Source organism: Cupressus sempervirens, chromosome 11, assembly GCF_028749045.1.
Source record: "Cupressus sempervirens isolate cs-2001-9-10 chromosome 11, ASM2874904v1, whole genome shotgun sequence".
NCBI classification, from domain to species: domain Eukaryota; kingdom Viridiplantae; phylum Streptophyta; class Pinopsida; order Cupressales; family Cupressaceae; genus Cupressus; species Cupressus sempervirens.
In genome coordinates, this window is record NC_143128.1 from 629,498,419 (window position 1) to 629,523,883 (window position 25,465).

General features: G+C 34.9%; 1 protein-coding gene and 1 pseudogene across 1 annotated transcript; both read right to left on the bottom strand.

Annotated features, from left to right (window-relative positions):
• Window positions 1-11,230, bottom strand: part of LOC149531301 (TMV resistance protein N-like) — a 78,001-nt pseudogene extending 66,771 nt beyond the window's left edge.
• A 519-nt stretch (window positions 11,231-11,749) lies between these two features.
• Window positions 11,750-20,547, bottom strand: LOC149531302 (uncharacterized). Its single transcript, XM_089808320.1, has 4 exons — window positions 20,224-20,547; window positions 19,685-19,903; window positions 12,336-12,470; window positions 11,750-12,025 (listed from the first exon to the last, which is right to left on the bottom strand). Exons 1-4 carry the CDS (start codon window positions 20,545-20,547, stop codon window positions 11,750-11,752), a joined length of 954 nt encoding a protein of 317 aa, XP_089664446.1.
• Window positions 20,548-25,465: the final 4,918 nt, after the last annotated feature.

A 25,465-nucleotide genomic window follows, 5' to 3' on the forward strand; every position in this document is an offset into this window, starting at 1 on the left:
CCATCCCCTACTCTCTCATCCCCTACTCTCTCTCTCTCTCTCTCCTCTCTCTCCCCCCTACTATGTGAAAAATCTATCTTTCCATATCCCATCCTCTCACCATACCCTTCTCTCTCTATCTCTCTATCTTTCTCCTCTCTCCTCCCCACTCTCCCACTCCCTACTCTCTCTCACTTACTCTTTGTCTCTCTCCCATTGCCTGCTTTCTCTCTCTCATGCACAATCACATCCTCTTCTCTCTCTCTCTCTCCCACCCCCTACTCTCTCTCATTCTCTCTCTCCCATCCCCTACTCTCTCTCTCTCTCAACTACTATTCTCTCTCTCTCTCTCTCACATACACACACACACACACACCCTTATCCCCTACTCTCTCTCTCTCCCTCCCACTCTCCCAACCCCTGCTCTCTTTGTCTTTCTCACTCTCTCTCTCATATATACACACACGTCCCTCCCATCCCCTACTCTCTCATCTCTCCCACAAAAACACACACTCACCATCCTCTACTCTCTCTCTCCCCCATCTCTCCAACACTCCCACCCACTACTCCTCTCTCTCTTATCCCCCTACTCTCTCATTACCTACTCTTTTTGTCTCCCTTACTATGTGAAAAATCTGTCTCTCCCTATCCACTATCTTCCATCCCCTGCTCTCTCTTTTTCTCTCTCCCCCCACTTCCCCACCCCCTACCCTCGCTCTTCTCACTCTCTCTCCTATCCCTACTCTCTCTCTCTCATCCACACACACTCTCACATCTCCTACTATCTCTCTCCCACCCCTCTCTCTCTCACTCTATCTCCCTCATCCCCTACTCTATCTCTCATCCCCTAGTCTCTTCTCCCCTCCCTCACATCCCCCAACTCTCTCTCTCTCTCTCTCCCCCCCCCATCCCCTACTCTCTTCATTCCATACTCTCTCTCTCCATTAATATGTGAAAATATATCTCTCCCTATCACACCCTCTCCAATCCCCTCCCTCTCTCTCTCCCTCTCTCCCATTCCCTACTCTCTCATTCCCTACTCTCTCTATCTCTATCTCTCTCTCCCCTACTATGTGAAAAATTTATCTCCCTATCCCACCCTCTCCCATTCCCTACTCTCTCTCTCTCTCTCTCTCTCTCTCTCTCTCTCTCTCTCTCTCTCTCTCTCCTATCCCCTACTCTCTCTTTGTCTCCTACTCTCTCTCCCTCACTCTCATCCCCTACTCTCTCTCTCCTCTCTATCTCACACACACACACTCCCATTCTATACTCTCTCTCTCTACCCCCCATATCCCCTAGTCTCTCTCTCCCCTACTATGTGAAAAATTTGTCTCTCCCTATCCCACCCTCTCCCATCACTCTCCCCCTCTGTCTCTCTCTCCCCCTCTCCCTCTCTCCCATCCCCTACTCCTCTCTCTCTCATCCCCTATTCTCTTTGTCCTCCGTAATATGTAAAAAATCTATCTCTCCCTATCTCACCATCTCCCATCCCCTACTCTCTCTCTCCCACTCCCACCCCTACTCTCTCTCCTATCCCCTACTCTCTTTTTCATCCATACACACTTCCATATCCTACAATCTATCTCTCCCACCCCTTACTCTCTCTCTCCCATCCCTTACTCTCTCTCTCCCTTCCTCCCATCCCCTACTATCTCTCCTCTCTCTCTCTCTCACACACACACTTCCCATCCCCTATGCTCTCTCTCTCTCTCTCTCTCTCTCTCTCTCTCTCTCCTCTCTCTCTCTCTCTCTCTCTCTCACCCCCATCCCCTAATATCTAATCCATACTCTCTCACCTACTATATGAAAAATCTATCTCTCTATATCCCACCCTCTCCCATGCCCTCTCTTTCTCCCTCTCTCCCCATCTTCTACTCTCTCTCTCTCTCTCTAAATCTCTCCCCCCTACTATGTTAAAAACTATCTCTCTCTATCCCATCCTCTCCAATCCCCTACTCTCTCTCTATCACATCCTCTCCCACCCCCTACTCTCTTTCACTCACTCTTTCTCTCCCATCCCATACTCTCTCTCTCTCTCTCTCACACACACACACACACACACACACACACACACATCCCCTTCTCTCTCTCCCCTCTCTCCACCCTTTGCTCTCTCTCTCTCTCTCTCTCTCTCTCTCTCTCTCTCTCTCTCTCTCTCTCTCTCTCTCTCTCTCTCTCCCATCCCATACTCTCTCTCTCACACACACACAAAGACAAACACACTCTCATCCCCTACTCTCTCTCTCTCTCTCTCTCTCTCCCTACTCCCTATCTCATACATACACACACTCCCATCCCCTATTCTCTCTCCCTCTCCCCCCCCTCTCTCCCACTCTCCCACTCCCTACTCTCTCTCTCCCACTCTCTCTCACATCCCCTACTCTTTCTCTCACAAACACACACAATCTCATCCCCTACTCTCTCTCCCTCTCTCCCTCTCTCCCACCCCCTACTCTCTCTCTCTCTCTCTCTCTCTCCTCTCTCTCTTCTCTCTCTCTCTCTCCACCGCCCCTCCCTCCCTCCCTCCCTCCCTCCCTCTTTCCCATCCCCTACTCTCTCCGTCTCCACTACTATGTGAATAATCTATCTCTCCCTATCTGATCCTCTTCCATCCCCTACTCTCTCTCTCCCACTCTCCCACCCCCTACTATCTCTTTCTCACACTCTCTCCTATCCTCTACTCTCTCTCTCATCCATACACACACTCTCATCTCCTACTCTCTTTCCACCCCTTACTCTCTCTCACTCTCTCTCCCATTCCCTACTCTCTCATCCCCTACTCTCTCTCCCTCCCTCCCTCCCATCCCCTACTCTCTCTATCTCCTTTCTCTATCTCTCCCTCTATCTCTCCCCCCCCTTATTCTACTCCTACATCTCATACTCTCTCCCTTACTTTGTGAAAAATCTATATCTCTGTATCCCACCCTCTCCCATCTACTATTCTCTCGTCCCCTACTCTCTCTCTCCCCTTCTATGTGAAAATTTTATCTCTCCTGATCCCACCCTCTCCCCATCACCTACTCTCTATATCTATCTCACTCTCCCATCCCCTATTCTTGCATCCCCTACTCTCTCTCTCCCCCCTACTATGTTAAAAATCTATTTTTTCCTATCCCATCCTCTCTCTCTCTCTCTCTCTCTCTCTCTCTCTCTCTCTCTCTCTCTCTCTCTATCTCTATCTTGCTCCCCCACCCCTACACTCTTTCACTCACTCACACTCTCTCCCATCCCCTACTTTCTCTCTCACTCACATCCCCTTCTCTCTCCATCTCCCACTCTCCCACACCCTGCTCTCTCTCACATCCCCATCTCTCTCTCTCTCTCTCTCTCTCCTCTCTCTCTCTCTCTCTCTCTCTCTCTCTCTCTCGCTCTCTCTCTCTCTCCTCTCACTCTCACTCTCTCTATCTCCCTCCCCCACCCCTCCCTACTCCTCTCTCTCTTGATATATATATATATATATATATATATATATATATTATATATATATATATATATATTATATATATATATATATATATCATGTATCTATCTTGATCTTCATCTCCATATTTCTCTAGCTAAATCCCTCTCACTACTCTATTTTACTATATATTTCTCACACATCTTCTCTCTCCTATCACACCCTCTCCCATCCCCTACTCCTCTCTCTCTCTCTCTCTCTCTCTCCTCTCTCTCTCTCTCTCGCTCCATCTCTCCCTATCACACCCTCTCCCATCTCCTACTCTCACCCCATCCTCTATGCTCTCATTTTCTACCCTCTCTCCTTCCCTCTCTATTAAAATTTAGGCTTAAAGAGTGTGTGTGCACTAAAGCACGTACACACTATGTAAGCCTAATTTTAAAAATTCTTTAAATAGCATGCATACACTATTACGTCCACACACTATTTAAAACTTTGATTCTACCAAGATTAAGGCTTGGTTTTCCTTGGGGATCCAACCCAAAGGTTGGAGTCTCTAAACTGGTCTGAGACATGTTTTGTAGCAAATATATTAAAAATGATAGATTTTTCTAATGTGCTCTCATTCATGTTTCCTCATGGTTGGGCATCGATAAAATTAGGTTACATGACATTGTAGATCTTTGTGCTAGCTATATAACCATGTAGTTTATTTTTAATTTGAACTATTTCATTTTATTGGTCATCATTATAGACATCTTTGTACAAATTTTTTCCATGAGGGATGTGAAAAATAGGTCACAACCTCTTAAAATTTTGCTTGGCACTAGGCAATGTTGAGTGACAAATTTTCTCGGCACAAGAGGGTGTTGAGTGACAGGAGGATGGAGCCAAGAAAATTTGACACAAAATGAAGTCGAGTGACTCAGCACCAAGGGCAACTTGGAACAATGTATATTGAGTGAGCTCAGTAGTGAAGATGCCAAGTAAGCTCAGTCACCACTGCAAGGTGATGGTTAATAGTAACAATAGAGATAGATCCCAGTCAAAGTCTAAATTGAGTAAGCAATATAATAGATTGTCATTAAAACTCAGAGGGAAAAACTTCAAAACTTGCAAGTATGGATATCTTAAATGTAAAACATGTAATGTTAAATAGAAGGAATATAAGAGTCAACCAATTTGCTTTCTTGTTTGTATTCTATTTAGCAAAACTATTACAAAATCTGGGAGCATTCGACTTCAACTAGAAAACCCTAAAATACTTCAAACTTATTAAATTTTAAACTTTAAAATTAGAGCTCTAATGGCTGCATACAATAATGCCTGGAGAAATCATTGCTTCATAGGTCAAATCAATATGAACTTACAAAATAAAAAAAAGGGTCCAAGATGTGTTGAAGCTTCCTTTTGTCTTCTAAACTCTAACTTGATCTGTTGATCAACTTCCTACTCTGCTCTATTCTTTTTCACTTCTCTGCTCTACTCTACAACTAATACAATCCTTCTGCTCTATCAAATGAATCAGATTCATTCCTTTTGTCTCTTGGCAAAAACATTTTCCCTCTCATTTCAATTTTGAATTCACCTACCTACATTTAATGTTTCTGACTATTGTGCAGGTTGTCAAGGTGATAGGTGGGCATTTCGCTCAAGGGGTAAATAGCTTACACATGATATTTCAACACTCCCCCTTTGTCCCAAGCCAAACAAAACAAGGATCACTCTTGATCCAAATCAAATACACCAAGACACTCTCTTAGGTGTACAAAATTTTATATATTTTCTAGCTGCTACTCAGACTTGCAAAATTCCATTTTGATATCTCCATTCTCCACCAACTCTCTGATAAAATGATATTTGATCTCTATGTGCTTGCTTCTCCATGGAAGACTAGATTCTTTGACAATGCAATTAAGGAGATGGTGTCAAAAATGATTTTTGTCCTATCCTCTTTCCTTTCATTCAAATCTGTCAAGATCATGCTTAACCAAATGGCTTAACATGTTGTTGCATTTTCTGCTATCTATTCAACATTTTCTATAGATAGAGCAACAATAGGTTGCTTCTTGGATTCCCATGAAATTGCACTCGATCCCATATGAAACATGTATCTGGAAGTGCTCTTCCTATCATCTAAACTTCTAGCCCAATCACTATCCATGTAACCAACTTGAAAATTTTTTCTATAGTATACAAAATCCCAAATCCCTTGGTACCATTCACATACCTTAGGATCACTTTCCTACTTGCCAATGGAAATCCTTTGGTGTTTCCATAAATCTAAAAATCAAATTTACTGCATGCATCATCTCTGGCTGAGTTGCAATCAAATACATCAAACTTCCAATCATACTCTTGTATAGTGTTGGATTTACACTTTTGTTGTAATCTTCCTTGCTCAACTTCAGACCTACTTTTGTTGGTGTTGGGGTTGCTTTACTGTTATGCATTTTAAATCTCTCTAAAATCTGCCTTGCATACGTTTCTTGAGAGATGAAGATGCTATCATGCATTTGTTTTACTTCTATGCCTAAAAAGTACTTCAAGAGACCTAGGTCTATCATTTCAAATTCATTCTTCATAGTCTCTTTGAACTTACCAATTAAGAAATTATCATTTCTAGTGAAGATTAAGTCATTCACATACAACACAACAATAAATAGATTACTATTTTTTGTCTTGGTGTATAGTGTGGGCTCACCATCACTTTCGCTAAAGACATTTCTAATCAAATATGAGTCAATCTTGTTGTACCATGCCCATGGAGCGTGCTTGAGCCCATATAGAGCTCTCTTCAATCTATACACCTTGTGTCCTACACTTGCAAGTTCATAACTAGGTGGCTGCTCCACATAAAATTCTTCCTTCAATACACCATTCAAGAAGGTGGACTTCACATCCATTTGATATACCTTCCATTTGTGTTGGGATGTAATTGCTATGATAGCACATAGGTTTACATTCTTTCAACTAGGGTATATGTCTCATCATAATCTCTTCCATACTAATACATATAACCTTTGACCATTAAATGTACCTTATGCCTATCTATTTTTTCCTTTAGCATTGCACTTGTAAACCCATTTCACTTCAATTACTTGTTTCTTGGGAGGCAAAGCAGTTAATCCCATGTCTCATTTCTTTCAATTGCATCTTTTTCCTCATCCATGGCATTACACCATTTCTCTTCATTCACAACTTCCTCAAAATAAATTAGATCACTATGAGAGAATAATGCAAAATTTACACTCTCATCATAATCTTCATCATACCTTTCATCTTGGTATGTTTCCCGTAGACTCTTAGTTTTTCTTGTCAATAGGGAGACAAGAGTGTGATCTAAATTTTTAGTACTGTTGCTGCTACTAGTTTGCATACTAGCTCAGGGTCATCTTGAGATACTTGGAGCTATTGCTCAGCATGTTAAGGGTTGCTTCCCATTTTTCCTTTGTCTGCAATCCATGTTAGCTGCTCCATCTTCTTGTTAATCACCAATGTCATCTTCTTCCTCTTCAATAGTAGGCACTATACTTGAAGTGCTTGAGGATTGATCTACTGAGCCATTCCATGACTAATTTTCAAGAAATTCCACATCTCTTGAAATGATGATCTTCTTGACAATTAGATCATATAGCCTATAGGCTTTTTATTCTAAGTTGCACCCTATGAAGATGCACTTCACACCTTTTTCACCTAGTTTCTGCCTTTTTTCTTTAGGCACATGTGCATATGCTACACATCTTAATAGTCTCAATTGTTCAACTGTCCATCTATTCCTTTACCATGCCTCAAAAGGTATCTTTTCATGAACTGACTTTGTAGGAAACCTATTGATCAAGAATGCTACTATTGCTATAGCCTTTCCCTAATATTCAATGGGGAATCCCTTGTCTTTCATCATGCTTCAAGTGTCATTTAAACAATGGTCCTATTCTTTCTCTTAGCCACTCCATTTTACTGTGGAGTATAACTGGCTATAAGCTCTTTTCTTATGCCATTTTTCCTACAAAAAATTAAAAACATACTAGAGGTATACTCCCCTCCTCTATCTGATCTAAGGACCTTAACATAGTGTCCACATTCTTTTTCAGTCAAGGCTTTAAATTCTACAAATTTGTCAAATCCCTCAAATTTGTTCTTTAAAAAATACACCCATGTCCTAGGATTGAAATCACTTTTAAAAAATACACCCATGTCCTGGGATTGAAATCACCTAGAATCAAAGGGAAGCCTATGTTACTTACCCAAAATGCAAGCCTCACACTTGTCATAGGAATCTACTAAACTTGGCAAACCATCTACCATTATTTTCTTGTACAAGAAATTTAAATGAGCAAAGCCAAGATGTCCATGCCTAAGATGCAAAAGCTTGCAAGGGTCTTCAATCATGCTCATAAGAGCTAATTGTTGATGTACTATTGTACATTAATGCTTAGGAGGTGTAGCACTAACTTGAGAAGAGAAACATGTCTCTATCTTCATGGGAACATCTGGTTCTTTGTCATTTGAACTATTGCAAGTAATCTATTACTCCCATCCTTCTCATGAATGACAAATTTATCATTTTTCATAAGCACCTTATATCTATTTTGAATGAGTTGTCCAACACTCATCAAGTTGTGCTTCATATTGGGGGGAAAATATATATTATGCATCTCCTTCTTCTCACCTTGCTTGGTGTGGATCATGATAGATCCTTTGCTCACTATGGGAATGGTTTCATTATTTCCCATCTTAATTTCAGACTTAAAAGTCTTGTCAATGAAGGAGAATAAACTTTTATTACCACTCATGTGGTTTTTATAACTGTTGCCTAGGCACCATACCTCAGGGCTGCCTTCTTCACCAATGTTACACATGATGAAGGATGTGGGATTGATTGCATTTCCCATATCCACATTAGCCACATTAGCATTCAACTTTGACTGATCATCTTGCTTCTCCCAACATTCACTTGCATAATGTCCATACTTATGATAGTAGTAGCATTCAACATTGCTCTTGTTAGAGTTGGAATTCTTCTTACCTCCTCTAGAGTTATTTTTAGAGGTGCTTGCTCCCTCTTGGTTGCTTGCTCTTCTTGAGTTTTCTGCACCAACATTCCTTTGACCATTCCTTCCATGACCTCTACTTCTTGAGCTTCTATTGGAGCCATTTCTACCTCTCCCCCTACCTCTTGAATTCTCTTGAGCCTTGAAAGACTGCTCTTGCAAGGTTGTTGTTGATGTGTTTATCCAGTGCTCATGGGTTTGTAGAGTTCCCATCAAATCATCCATGGTCAATGTGGTGAGGTCTTTTGCCTCCTCAATGGTCATAACAAGATTGTCATATTGTTGAGGTAAACTCATCAGTATCCTTTCCATAATCCTCTACTCCACATAATCTTCTCCATTTGACTTGAGCTGGTTTATTAAAGTGGAGATTTGTGAGTTAAACTCTACAATAGGTTCATTGTCTTTCATCTAAAGGTTATCAATGTAGCTTTACTACTCTGACCTTATCAATCCCCTTGAAGTTCATCTCAAGGATGTCCCATGATTTCTTTGCATAATTTGTTGTTGCAATCTTTAGAAAGATTGTCTCTATCATTGCTACCTTAATCAAACTTAATGCCTTTGCATCTTTTTTCCTTGATACTTTCAATTGAGTCTTCTATGGGTTTGTGAGGGAAGCATATACTATTGAGATGGTAAAATCATTGAATACATTTAATACAAACTCCCACAAATCATTTGCAACCATTATGGTTTTCATCTTCTTTGCCCATGTGTCATAATTTTGTCCATTAAAGGATGGTGGTTGCTGCCATATCTTTCTTGCATCTCCTACCATGTCGAATATCCCAAAAAACAAATGCCCTAACTCACTATGGATGTGGGGCCTTATAGCTTTGATACCATGTGAAAAATAGGTCACAACCTCTTAAACTTTCACTCAGCACCAGGCAATGCCAAGTGACAAATTTTCTCAGCACAAGAGGGTGCCAACTGACAAGAGGATGGTGCCAATTAATCTTGGCACAAAAGGAAGTTGAGTGACTCAGCATTATGGGCCACTCGGCATAGTGTATGTTGAGTGAGCTCAGTCAACACTCCAAGGTGATGCTCTATAGTAGAGGATGTTGAGTGAGCTCAGCAATAACAACAGTGATAGAACCCAGTCAAAGACTAAATTAAGTAAGTAGTATAATAGACTGCCATTAAAATTTAGAGGGAAAAACTTCAAAACTTGCAAGTATGGATATCTTAAATGTAGAAGATGTAATGTTAAGTAGAAGGAAGACATCAGTTAACCAAGTATGCCTTCTTTCTTGCTTGCTTGTATTCTATTCAAAAATACTATTACAAACTCTAGAAGCATTCAGCTTCGACTAGAAAAATCATAAATAACTTCAAACTTATAAAACTTTCAACTTTCAACTTACAGCTCTAATGGTTGCATGCAACAATGCCTGGAGCAATCATTGCTTCATAGGTCGAATCAATATGAACTACAGAATAACAAAAGGGGTCTAACATGTGATGAAGCTTCCTTCTATCTTCTATACTCTGCTCTATGCTCTTGTACTTCTCTACTCTGCTCTGCAATTGATCCAATCCTTTTGCTTTATTGAATGAATCAAATTCATTCCTTTTGTCTCTTGGAAAAAACATTTTCCCTCTCATTTGGAGTTTGAACTCACCTACCCACATTCAATGTTTCTGACTGTTGTGCAGGCCATCAGGTTGGTAGATGGGCATTTGGCTCAAGGGGCAAATAACTTATACATGATATTTCAACAAGGGACACTAGGAGGGCCACCCTTAATCATCACACACTAAGGAATAAATTAAGCTTGCAAAAATAAGTCAACTTTGACTATTTAACACTTTTAGCATAGGAATCAGACTTTAGTGTGTGATGTTTAAGCAGTCTGTCCTAAGAACAAGGGGTAAAGGGTTATGGATTCAAAAGTAGACAATCATGATCTAAAAGCGTGAGAGTCTTATTTTCTCTAAGTCGATGGCCGTACAAAATCAAACCATAGAAGTATGAAGGAAGTTGAAGCTCCTCATACATAGTGGAGGAAGGAGGACCCTCCATCACCGAGTTCCATATAAAAAAACCTCCCACATCTACATGAATATCCCATAAGTCACAATTCTTTAAAAAACAATTTGAAGAGCATCTTTTGAAAAATTCCTTTCCTGAAGACTTTCCTATGCAAATACTCATAATATCATCCACGGAATACAATAATATCATCCACAAACTACAATAGATTAAATGCATTAGAAAGAAATGTTGAAACAGTTTGAGTGGAGTAAAGCACATGTCGTGCAGTTGGTGCAAGAGTTTTTTCCCAAAATTACTTGGTGCACATTCCTCCTATTTGGGTAGCACTCTATAAAAAAATATCACTCCCATGTTTTCATTTGTCATAAAGTAATCAAATGCAACTTCCCTTGCTAGAGGAGAAATGAACACCTTAAAATTTTGAAGATTATACTCAATGAAGTGCTTCAAAAAATTGTAATAAATCACCCAATTTTCACTATATTGCAAGCCTTTGTTAAACTCAACCATAGAGCCACTGCTGCTCATTGTGCCAAAAATTGGAAACAAGTAAATATAAACCGAGGCCCTAAAAATGAATTGGAATCCCCAGTGACATGTTAAAGTCGAAACAAGTAAACATAAATTGATGCCTTGAAGAAAACAAAAAATTGAATTTAGAATGAGGGAGCTCTGCTGGCGGTTTTCAAAACCAACGGTGCCATCTATTTTTGAACCTATGAAATGCACCAAGACCAAACAGACAATTGTAGAGGAATTACCTTCCCTGGAATCCAGAGATGTCAACGCCATATATTTTTCTACAACATTTTCTTTCCGTAAATCACCATGCATTAATTTCAAAATTCTTGTTCCATACACCAATTTCAAGGTTCAGAACTAGCTGGTCCAAAGTCTCTGTACAACTTTCACAAAACAAAATTTGATGCAATCCAACAAGAACAGACAAATCCTTCTCATTGATCAACATATGCAGAAAAATAAGAAATGAGCACATTTAATCCTTGGCTAGCACGGCACCAAGGAGGGATTTTAAATAATAAAATGAAACACATGCAATGATGTAACTTACGATCTAAACATTCCTTGGATGGGCTTCTGTTGGTACGAAAACTTCCTTGAAATTCCTCCCTTCTCTCAAGCCTTTTCTCTGCAAATCCAAAACCTTATTAGGGTCATTAATTCTCCTGTAACGCAAAGCTCTGTCCAAGATTTCCAAACCTTTGCTTCCATTTACATTATTTCCACTCACGTCTTCCAAGCGGACGCTAACTTCTCTCATCTTCAAACTGGTGGATGAAATTCTGCACTTCATCTCAACGATACATTTTGCACAAGAAATTTCACTCTTGAAGCCGGTTGTCTCTGCTCAGCCAAGGGAATCCAACTTGAAAGATTAGCAGTCTGCCCCGTCCTCTTGTTGATTAGAATCCAGCTCAACTTTATATTTTCCCTCAATTTCCTCCATATTTCACCCTCTTTTCTCACCCCATCGATTGACATGATTGGGGGCGAACCATCTCCATGAGTATCCATGACATTTTCAAGATTAATGATGTCAGTCTGGAAAGGGGATTGAAGGAACCCCTGACACGATCTTGGAAAAGAGAGGTTTATTATCATAATGCACATCCACAACCCACATTAAATCACTAGATTCATGAGCCTCCATGCTACCATTATGCTGATTATAATGACTCGGAATGGCCTCATCAGAAGTGGATGCATTAATAACAGAGAAACTATTTACATAGAATTTTCTAAAGCCACCGAGTGAAGTAGAGATGAGATGTTTAAGCTGTGGGTTTTGTGTGGAAGGCCAACGAACGAAGCACGCATCTTCTCACAAACTCTCCTGGCTTGAAATAGAGAAAAACTATGCAGAAACACATCCCGCCTTTCCAAGTTTTCTGCTATCCACACGACCTAAGACTTCCGTGAGAACATAATCGTCTAAATTAGTCATGTTGAAATTCGTACTTCTCCCAATGAAACTGGTCTTATAACTTTGGAGTTTGTGAGATGCCAGAAACTATATTGAGGTAGAACCAGGGAGTGGATATTATAAAATGAGAGCTAGATCTTGTAATAATTCGCTTCTCCCAAATACGGCCACAAGTTATAGTCTGCTTTTGAATGCGCCCTTATGTTTGTTGCCTTCGCTTTGTTTTATTGAGCTGATTTGGTCAAATTGCCTTGGCTTCGGTGTTTTCGAAGGCCAATTTCAACAAACTTATTTCTCAAAACTCAGGGTTTGCATCTGAATCTTTGGAAAATTCATTAATCCCGCATTTTCTAGGGGAGGTAAAATAATTTGTCTTATGCTTTATTTCACAAGTTGTGGGGGAGGGTGTATGTACGTCGACTTTTGTCTTTCTAATATCGAGTCTTGTAATATATTTGTACTATAAATTAATTAATTCATTATAAAATGAAAAAGCTTAATCAATGTTAGTCAAAGTCTACTTGCTTTGGAAATACTTAAATATTATATTTTATAAATAAATATATTTATTTAAAAATAAAGTAAGTTTTTTGTTTTAAATGTCATAAGGATATATTATTCTATCATATTTAAAATAAAATGTCAAATTTTTTAAATATTAGATTTTCTACATTTCAGACATGACATTAGTTTTGACTCATAAATATTGACAAATCCTCGAAAAGGAATCTTACACTTCACTTGTCTTTATTGTCTAATTGTAAAAGATTATTTTTTCATAATTGTAATAGATAGTTGTATTATAAACAAATAATAGTAAAAATAATTTATAATAAAAATAAAATACATAATTGATGTTAGTCAAAATATATCTGCTTTTAAATATATAAGAATCTTGAATGTTATATTTTAAAACTAAAATATGTATTTTTTTAATTATAATATATCATTATCATGTATTATTGTGTGTTCCGTAATTACAATAAAATGTCCACTTACTAAAATTAGACTTGCTTCATTTCTAGGCATGATACTAGTGGTTGAACTTATAAATGTTTATAAATTCTTATAAAGGAATCTTACAGTTCCCTTGTCCTTTTTGTCTAATTGGAATAGATTATTATCTCATAATTGTAATTATATTTGAAACATAAGTTTTACATTGCTATAGATTTTTTTTCTACTTGTAATACTAATATATAAAAGCCTCATGAGCTTGAGCTTTTAACATTCATATTAGTTTATTTATTTAATTTTTTCATCCCAATCATTTTTAAATAGGTTGAACAATTGCAAAATACTTTCTACTAGAATATGAACTAATTATAAATATTTAATTTTTCAAAATAATGCTTCCATTAATAATTTCCATCTCTTCACAAGTTGTGAAAAGTTATTATCTAGTATGTTGAACTTGTTTTAATTTATATACACATGAGTTCCTTGAGGGGTGGAAAGCTCGGGGGATGGCTTATTCATATTCAGGGAAGAAAAAAAGGTATTTGTACTAGTAAGAAATTAAGGTATAGGTATTAGATCTCTTTCTCTCAAGGCACTAAACCAATATGGAATCTACACAAAATGTATTTCAACATGCAAAATATTAGACTCAACAATGCCTATAGGAGGGGTGTAACCATATTCCTTAATAATTTCTCTATTTTTTCCATCATTTCTCTAGGGATAGAACTTAATCCTTCTTTACCCAACAATAACAAGATGGGATTTGGAGAATTTTTTTAACATGACTAAGATTGACAGGAAAAATCCGTCGAAGCAAAGGTTTTGGTAGTTCAAGAAGGATAGGAGAATGCCGCAACTCTAATAGAGGAGATTGTAAATTAAAGGGTTCATAAAAAAATTAAGGCATATGCATGAAAGGAAGATGTTATCTTAGTCAAAATACATGCCTTATGATCTCACAATCAATATATGGAGAATCATCAAATAAGAAAATAAAAATGATGCAAGGAAAAAACATGGAAAAGAAGGCCCTTCTTGTCATATGAGAACATAACACTTCAAAAAAGAAAATGAATACAAAAGTTTCAATATAATGATATTGGATCAATTTGTGTTTCATGCTTCTCATTAGAGAATTTGGAAATAAACTATTCTAATAAGGTTAAATAAAAACTTCTAGATGTAGAGGATAAGGTAAAGATAAATTTTGATGTAATTAGGAAAGAAGGTCATATTCATAACAAATATATTATGGATAAATCCCCTTAGTAATTTGAAATAGAAAAAGGGATAAATCAACTTTTAGCTTTCAAGAAGATTCAATATGAAATAGAGGCTTTGAAAAGAAGATTTACTGAGGCTTTTATCCTCGTCCTTTTATTAAAACTATAGAGGGAATTACATCATTATATAAACCTTAGAATTTTGGATTTCATCTTTCAAATAAGGAAAATGAATGTCATAAGATATTCAATCTATTAGATTTAGTGGTAGAGAAAGAGAAATGGGAATGATTCTTAGGTCTATAATAAAGGAGGAGAAGAAAGGATGCCTCCTTTTTATTTAAGCCATTAATAATTTATAATATCACAAAAGTTGATATAAATAAAATTGAGTTAGTATCCAAATTTCTAGATCAACATGTATAGTTAGGATTAGATAAACTACCATTGTGTCATGGGACCCTTAAACCTACTTTGGTTCTCCCAAGTATGATCTTGTAATAATACATGATTTTAGGAGTAAAGAATGAGTATATAAAAACATTAAGTCAATAGAAAAACCCAATACACTTAAATTTAATTTTTTTTAATCTTAGAAGGGTTGTAAAGATATTTAATTAATTTTAAAAAAAAAAATCAAGGGGCTTTGGATATGGAGAAAATATTATATAATAATCAATAAATAGGATTTTCAAATAACGACTACTGAGAAAGAATATTTTCTCAAGGAAATGTCTCAAAAAATTAATATTGAGGTAATAATAATTCCTAAATCATTGGGGTGGAGAGGTACTCAAATACAAGAAAATCAACACAAGGTAATGCTTTGTAAGAAAAAAAAGAAAAAAAAACACTATTCAATCATTTTTTGAGAAGGTATAGTACATCCTCTTTAAGAAATATCTAATCAAATAATGAAAAAATGTGGTACTATGGAAGAGTTAGTGGTCTAATCAGAAAAGGACATAAATTAATTGTTTCTCTTATTAAAACTAAGATGAGAAGGAAAATTTGGAGAGTCCTAAATAAATGCCAACAAGAGAGAAAAATAGGTAAGTTGTTGGTGATTATTGTTGGTTTAATTAACAAATATTTATTAAAATTTACTTAGAATAATGTACTACATATAAGGGATTCCATTGTAGGAAATTAGGAGTTTATATCTTATTTTAGCACATTGTGTAGGATAGTTCCACTTTAGCTAGAGACGGTTGTTAACTCATTCTACTTTATTTGTGAAATCCACCTTTAGTGCTCTTAACAAATTAACATCCTCACATTGTTGCGCATACTTCACCTTAGGTGGACATGTAATGCATGCTACAAATTTTTGCTAACAACCTCAATTTGTGGGTTAAGTAACTGATTAGCTAAGACTTGTTGGTCATCTTAATATATAAGAACCTATAATTTAAGAAATTGTAGCTCCTAATCTCTAGAGGTTTCTTGTGCACCATGGATGTATATGTTGTTCATCAACTCTTTTTTATTCCTAGTCTTTTTTCTTTCATTTTTATCTATGTTGATTTTTACCTCAAAGTTACCCCTTCTCGGAAAACCCTAGTATAGGTTGACCCAAGTCGACCTATACTAGTACGAATTTTTGTATCCCTAACTAATAATTCTATGAATGTATGTGAAACAGTCATATTAGTTGTTATATTATTATTGATGTCAATTTTTAGTTGATTAGACATTATTCTAATTCAATTAGTGCCATATCATTTGATTGATGAAGATGATTTGAAGAAAGTATGTTGATAAGTTAGAGTATTTAGTTGTATGATCTTCAACAACTACTTGAATTTCTTGGATAGTGATAACGTAATGTTGGTTTGATTATTTTAAAATCCTGCAATCTTGTAATGTAATGAGCTATACAAGCTACACTAAGAAAAAAGGTAGAAGAAGAAAGACATTGTTCACCGATTAACTACAATTGTCATTGAGTAGTTGGCAAAGTAAGTTAAAGGTTAGTGTTAATCAAGCAAGTCTAGTGTTAACTGAGTGATGTATTGCCCAAGTAAAATGTTATGTTCACTGAGTAACAAATGGAAGAACACGTTTAGAAAGATGGAATCTGAAGCCAACTTATAATGAAAATAAAGAATGTTCCAATCCTAAAGTCAAATTATGTTATTGGATCTATGACTAGAAAAAAATGATGAAGATTGAAAAAAGATAATAATAAACATAAATTTCTATGAAATTTATATTTTCTAAGTGACTAAACTCAATGAATATGAAATCTATAGATCTGATTAAGTGGAAAAACCTAGAGAATTCTGGGAGAATAGAGACTACTATTTAAGGAGATGTTTGAGAAAGTTATTGGTTGTTGATCATTGGTGGAATTGTTGGATAAAGTAAATAAAAGTGTGACATTATTGAAGTTGTAAGAAGCAAGGTGATTTTAGCAGAATATAAGGAAGATCAAGTAGAGTTAAGTGCAAAGTGAAAGAGTAAAGGTGTGAATGGGCCAAAAGAAAGAGATAAAAAAGAGACCAAGTAGAATAGAGATTTGAACAACCAAGGTAATGCTAAACCAAACATATCATTTGAACTATTACTTTCTAATAATTGTACCCTAAAAATAACTTTATCAAGTGGATGTAACAAGATTGTGAAATCCTATATGGTAACATTGATTATTAATGTATGTAAGTCCTTTAGATCAGGTCACTCTTTAGACAAGATCAAGGAGTGATAACGTCTAGATGACCTTTCTGTGTAAATCCTCTAACTATGTGAAATTAATAATGTGTATGTAAGAATTTGACAAGGTTTGGTCCTTGCCAAGCTCACTTTTGAAGAGTGAAATTATTTGAGTTGCCACTAAGTGATTTTTCCCTTTACAAGGTTTCCACATTAAAATCTTGGTTCCAATTGTGTGAACCTTTTTCCATTGTAAGTTAATTTTTCATAATATTTATTTATCATTACAAGTTAGTAAAGCTATTAAAGCTAAGATTAATTACTGATACTTGGTAATAATAGAAACTATGAGTTAAAAATTTGGTGTAAATTGATTACAAAATTGAATTTTGTAGCTGAATAAGATCATTGAGTTATTATTTTTTATATTTATGAAGTATGATTAGTACTTAAGTGTTTGAAGCGACTATAGGATAACTAATTCACCCCTAGTCTCAGTTATCTAACAATTGGTACCAAAGCACAGTCTTTGGAGAAATAAGTTTAAGGGAACTTGAGCTACAAATTAGAATATGAGTAAGAGAGAGATACTAGAAAGTTGCACAAGGAGAATTTCTTCTCATGGCATGATAGAATTGTTAGAATGATTTTAGAATAACTGGGAGGTGGGTGGGGGGGAGAGGGTCGGTGGTGAATAAGTTATTATTAGGTCCAAATGTACTAATTCAACTTTTAAATACCTCAAACAACTTAGATCTATTCTTTTAATAGCTCTGTCTCTATAAAAAATTAATATTTAGTAAAATGTAGTTCATTGTCCCAATAGTAACTGACTTAGAGAATGATAAACATTAAATAGTAAAACATTTCAAACAATATTTGCACAAGTATGATGCCAAGATTTGACGTAGAAACCCAATTTGAAAAAATACGACAAGTAACATGCTACACAATTTTCGATCTTTTGGAGCAAGTTCTATTAGAAGCCAAACTTATCAAAGGTTACAATACACACTATAAGCTGTGACCATGTTAAAGGATTTAATCACTCTATTATGAGTAGCCTTGTTAGAGGACTTAAGAATATTCCATTAGAATGTCATCTTGATTAAATATTTTATAAATAACTATTAGGTCAACCTTCATTAAAGGATTTTAATTGATACAATGGTTAGAAAGTAACAACAGGTTTATCTGATGAATACAACTAACTTTGCAAATACAAATCACAATGTAGCTCATCTGCTAATTCATTGAATTAACTTCATTTATATCTCCATCATTGTCTCTGATTTGTTTGGAAAATATTTCAAACCATCTCTCTCGACCTTTGTTTTGCTCCCTCTTCCATGGTCATTTCCAACAAGAGCTTTTATATAGAATTTAGACTATTATATAAAGATTTTTCATATTCTTCATGCATGCAAATTCGAACTTCACAAAGAGAAATTTGCATATTATTATCTGTTTTAGTCAACCTATAGTTCATGCTACATGTGGCCCAATTTTATCTATAGTTTATATGGAATATTCTTTGTAACACCCACCAATAGTTGTATGAAAGCTATTACAAATAGAGGCCATGTAGTCATGCATACTCAATCAATGAAAATTAATTGGTTCACCTTTTTCCTATATTGGTAGCACTCTATAAAAAAAAATATTTCCCATGTCTTCATCTATCATAATGTAATCAAATGGGACTTCCCTTACTAGAGTATACTCCATGAAGTACTTCAAAAAATTCTAATAAATCACCAAATTTTCCCTATCTTGCAAGCCTTCATAAGCTCAACTATAGAGCCACTACTGCTCATTGTACCAAAAATTGGAAACGAGTAAATATAAATCGAAGCCCTGAAAATGAATTGGAATCCAGCGTGACATATTAAAGTTCAAACAAGTAAATATAAATCGATGCCACAAAAACAAAAATGAAAATTGAATTTACAATGAGGGAGCTCTACTGGCGGTTTTTAAAACCAACTGTGTCACCTGTCCTTGAACCTATGAAATCTACCAAGAGCGAAAATGAGACAATTGTAGAGAAATTACCTTCCCTTCAATCCAGAGATGTCAACACCATATATATTCTACAACTTTTCTTTTTTCGTAGACCCCCATGCATTAATTTCAAAATTCTTGTTCCATACACTAATTGTTAAGGCTGAGAACAAGCTAGTCCCAAGTCTCTGTACAACTTTCACAAAAGAAAAATCAATCGAATCCGACAGGCACAGACAAATCCTACTCATTGATCAACATTTGCACAAAAATAATAAAAGAGAACATTTAATCCTTGGCTAACATGACATGAAGGAGGGATTTCAGATAATAAAATGAAACATGTGCAATGATGTAACTTATGATCCAAACATTCCTTGGATGGGCTTCTGTTGGTACGGCAACTTCCTTGAAATTCCTCCCTTCTGTCAAGCCTTTTTTCTAAAATTCCAAAACCTTATTACGGCTATTAATTCTACTGTAACGTAGAGCTATGTCCAAGATTTCCAAACCTTTGCTTCCATTTACATCATTTCCGCTCATGTCTTCCAAGCGGATGCTAACTTCACTCATCTTCAAACTGGCTTGATCACCACTTGATAAAACTCTACACTTCATCTCAAAGAACATTTTACAACATTGCATGGCAATACGTCCACAGCAAGTAATAAGTAGCTGCCAAAGCACACAACAAATTTCACTCTTGAAGTCGGTTGTCTCTGCTCAGCCATGGGATTCCAACTTGAAAGATTTGCAGCCTCCCCTGTTCTCTTGCTTATTACCTCTAGATTTCACCCTCTTTTCCATCAATTGCCTCTAGATTTCACCCTCTTTTCCCATCTCATCAACCGACATAATTGTTTACAAACCATCTCATCTTCAAGATTAATGATGTCATTTTGGAAAGGAGATTGAAGGAACCACCCTGGACAATTGCCTGCGTAAGGAACTCCCTAGACTATCTTTGAAGAGATGGGTTTATTTTCATATTGCACATCCACAGCCCACATTAAATCAGTAGATTTATGTGTCTCCATGCTACCATCATTCTCATAATGACTCTGAAAGGCCTCATCAAAATCATTAATAACAGAGAAACTGTTTGCATAGAATTTTCTAAAGCTGCCTAGTGAAGAAGAGATGAGATTTTTAAGCTGTGGGTTTTTTGTGGAAGCCCATCGAATGGAGCACGCATCTTCCCACAAATTCTCTTTTCTTGAAATGGAGCAAAATTGTGAAGAAACACACACAGCTTTTGCAAGGGTTTTGCCATCCACACGACCTAAGATTTTTGTGAGAACATCATCGTCCAAAGTCATGTCGAAATTGATGCTTCTCCCAATCAAACCAATCCTCTCATCATGAGATTTGTCAGTAAATGGCCTTCCAAAACATGAGTTTTGTGTGTCTTTGTAGAATATATTAAAAACCATTGACTCACCGATGTAAAAAAATGACAGGAGAGAAAGGACAGAAAAGTGGATCTTGCAATTCGCTTCCGCAAAAGAGGCCATTGGATTTTGCTTGGTTTATTGTGCCGATCAGTCTAAATTGCTTTATCTTTGTGTTTAGACAATCGATTTCGATAATATTATATAAGATTAGCATCGAACTCTTTCTAAATTCCATAAATCACACGGTTTTTAGGGAAACTTAGATGATTAGAAATGAGAAGCATCGGTGTTTGCGCTGTCTTGTCTTTCTTACAACTTGTGGGCCACGGAAGGGTAGAGTTGTTTGTATCTCAATTTCTTTCTCTCTAATAATATTATTGTACTATATATAAATAATTTATTTGCACTTAAATACATAAAAATGTCTGTTATATTTTAAAAATAAATGTATCTATTAATATATAAAGTAAGAAACTTTTCATGTGTAAAATAAAATATCATATTTATTCATAATTGAATGTGAATATATATTCATATACAAAAATATTAGACCTGGCTTCATTTCTTACTATGATACTAGTGATTGAGTTTATCAATATTTAAATACAATCATAAAGGAATCTTAAAATTCAACTTAGATGTCAATCTTGTCCTTTGTTTAATTTAATTGTAATAAAAATTTTGAATATGAAAATATAAATGCTTTACATTATTATTCATTTTGTTTTCTATTTATAGCATTAATATGGAAAAATTATCTATTTATTTATTTTTCTAGTACAATAATTATTAAATAGTTTGGATATTTTAAAAATACTTTTTGTTACAATATCAAATTATTACAAACTCTCAATTTACAAAAACAACAACAAAATTATCCTAACTATTTGGCATCTTCATCACATTTCAAAAAGATATTTTTATCCACTATGTAACATGATTTTGAATTTATTTCTATAAGGGCACCTTCGAGGATGGAAAGGTTAAGAAATTGGCTTATTGAGAGAAGGATAATGGTACTAATAACCAATTAAGGTATAAAATTCATATTTACTTGTTAGAGGGACAAAATCCCTTTCAAATAGATACCGTTAGATTCTATTGTAGTAATGGGAGAACAATAATAGTGTATCCATGCTTCCTAACAACATTGACATTTTATTGATCATGCCCCAGTTAATCCTCCTTTACCAAACAAAATTTACATGTTATAATTACATAAGATAAATTAATTGTAAAATATTATAATATAATCATATTAAAAACTTATCTATTATATTTTATTAAAAAGAAATATTAAATATAATATGATATATGATTATAAATAGTATTTTTTAAATTATAATAAATCATATCATATATAAGAATTATATTTAATATATTTAATAATTTTTCTAATAGGAAGAATCCTATTTGTATAATACAAATAATACATGAATATCCTTGAGTCATTAGCTATCTTTAGTCACCAAAACTATTTTTTTTAACTTACTTTCTTGTTTTCTAGTTTTAGTATTTTTAGTTGTGATCTATCGAGTTTGATCATTTTCTATCTCTATGTTTGCACCTAACTTGGATACTTCACAATCAAGTTGTTGAAAAATCTTGTTCAATTCAATGTTTATTCTTCTTAGTTCTTATGGTTAATTATTAATTTGTTCTCCCAAAGCTCTTTCTTGAGAGATAAAGCTTATTGGGTCTCTTCATGATTTACGTGGTTATTTGGTGGACATCTCTCTTGGATCATTATTTATAATTAGATAAGTTGAGAGAGATTCTTATGATTTGGTAGTAAATCTATATTTCTATTTTCTTATTCTTGGAAAGTAAAATTGTTGCATGACTTAGATCTTTGGAAGGCCTTGTGTTTTGATATTTGATAAGTGATTAGGGAATAAAAATAATAACCTCATGAAAGTTAGGTCTTAACCTAATATCTAATTTTTTTTATTGTAATCTACCATTAATTCCTTGAATGTAATCTACCTGTTGCAAGAAAATTTGAGGTAATCATTGGAATTTATGATAATGCAAGGACATACAAAATATTGATAAGCTATCCTTGTATATTAGTAATTACCTCTATTGTGTCAATTAATGATGCGTGACTTGGAACATCTCCACTAGGGAAAGTCCTATAATGATTGGATGAATAAATTATTAAATTTGTTTTTTAAACAAGTATATTTAAATATATTATAATATACTAGACTCTATTTAATATATATGATTATACCTATGTTTTTCTATCTTTGTCTATTTCCACCTTTATATATAAAAATGCATATATATCTCTATTTATCTTTATTTCTATCTTCCTCTTTATTTCACTATGTGACCTCTATCTTATTACTCCTTATATTTGTATTATGCATCTATCACTTTTGTATTCCCATATTCAATTATAATTCCCCATTACTCCCAATCTTTCTGCTTTCTCCCTCTCTCACTTTGACTCAATTTTTCACTTTTGTTGCCTTTATCTTTATATATTTTTCACTTCTACAAAACTCTCTCTTCCCTCTCAAACATGCATACCCACACATACACATGCGCACACATGCTATACCATCTTATATTTGCAATTATGCCTATAGACTATACCATATGATATTTGCAATTATGCCTACACACTATACTTTCTGATATTTGCAATTATGCCTATGTCTATCTGTGCTCTTTCTTATCTTTGTATTCATCCCCCTAAGAGATGAGATGTTTGAGTTGTGGGTTGTGTGTGGAAGGTCAAGGGAGGGAGCATACATCTTCCCACAAACTCTCTTTACTTGCAATGGACCAAAAAATTGGAGAAACATGGCACTTTTGCAAGTGATTTTCTCCCCATACAACCCAAGATTTTTGTGAGAACATCGCCATCCAAGGTCATGTTGACATTGGTAGTTCTCCCAATCAAACCAGTCCTCTGAAGCTCATGAAATTGTCCCTTCTTATGAATTTGGAGTTTCTGAAGCTCTAGAAAAAATCAAGATTGAGAGATATGAGGTTGAGTCTATCTAGAAACTATATCAAGGGAGAGACATGGAGTCAACATAAAAAATGATGAGAGTTGGATCTAATAACTCATTTGCCCTAAATAGACCTCAAGTTATGATCCGCCTTTAGATGTGCCTTGAAATACCCCACTTATTTTTGCTTTCATTTTTTGTGCTGATTAGGTAAAATGTCTTTGGCTATAGTGTTTTAGGAGATGGATCTCAATATATTTATTTCTCAAAACTTATGGTTGCATTTGAATCCTTATAGAAAATTCATTAAGGTGGCTAATCTTCAGACAAAATGCACCAAAGACAAAAAATGGTCAAACATGATTCTTTATCAAATTCACGAAAAGACAGAGAAATTTTTTCAAAAAATTTATTATTTTTTATCACAAAATATATAGATCATTAAGATCAAATGTTGAAAATCTCAAAAAGATTATTGTGTTTTCCTTTTTTTGAAATTTAGTCAATGGTGCAATTTGTAGGGAGGATAGCTACATCCATTCATTAATCATGTGTTTTCTATGGAAACTAAGATGTTTAGGAAAGAAATGCATCAGTGTCAATGCATACTTATCTTTTTTTTTTTTAACACTTTTGGGTGAGGATTTATGTACATTCATTTGTCTTTCTAATAGTCAATCTTGTAAAATATTTGTAATAAAAATAATAATTTACTAGCACTTGCACCAGAAGGAGGTGCAAGGGATACACTGATAGGTATTATTGAAAAGGTAAATTGAAGATATTGTATAATTCAAAGAAATATTTATATTTGATAGCATAGGATTAAGTTTTTATTATTAAAAATGTAAAATTGTAGAGGTGGTGTAATTCAAAGAAGGATTTAAAATTGATAGCATAGAATTAAGTTTTTATATAGAATGGAGCATATACACATGACAAACTGTCTAAATTGTACAACTTGATATTTTACTTAACATATGACCCTCCAATTCAAGAGTTGGTAGGAATTGTACAATTTATGGAATAATTTTTTTTTCTGGAAAAAACAAAATAATTGGAGTCAAATTCTTGGCTAGCAAGAAAAAATATTTATGTAAAAAGAAAATGAGATTAATTAATAACACGGTGTACATACGAAACAATTGTATAAAATTAAAAATTTAGTCAAATAGTAAAAGCTTTAAATATGTAACTTGACACAGTTCAAATTGTTTTGATCTTTTTTTTTTGTGCATGAATACTTTCTTTGAATTCAATAAATGTCAATCTATAGATAAAAGAAATGGATTACTTTGGAAATGAAAAAAGAAACCAATAAATGAAAAATGAAATTTTTTAGAATGTTAACATTACCATTTTTTGTAGAAGAAGCTTCATAAATCTGGTTTGTATGCGACATTAAATACAAACGTGCTTCTTCTTTCTTTCTAATAATATTGTATGAGGTTTTTTACATCTTGCAAAAGTGTTAAAAAGAGAACGAAGGCTCTATATGAAGTAATAAAGTACGATTTAACAATTCCAACAGTTCCTTGTATGACCATGTATAAAGGTTGCATGGAGAAAATAGATATAGAGTGGTTTCTAATAATAGAAAGTGCAATTTTTGATGATGTGATAAACTACAGTTGTTGGTGGAGATAGAGGTGGAGTGAGGAACTAATCCAACCATCTTGCTTCTATGTATAAATTGAATGGCATGCTTGTGCAAATTCAAAGGAACATTGTGTTCTTCCCATGGGTGGTTGTTGTTAGATTCACGTTTTCCCAACATGTCAAGATAATTTAAGTTATAACCATGGGCAAAGCCCAACTAGGACAAAAATTCCCACTCCTTATATTGCAACAAATCATGCTTATCCATCTCACCATCT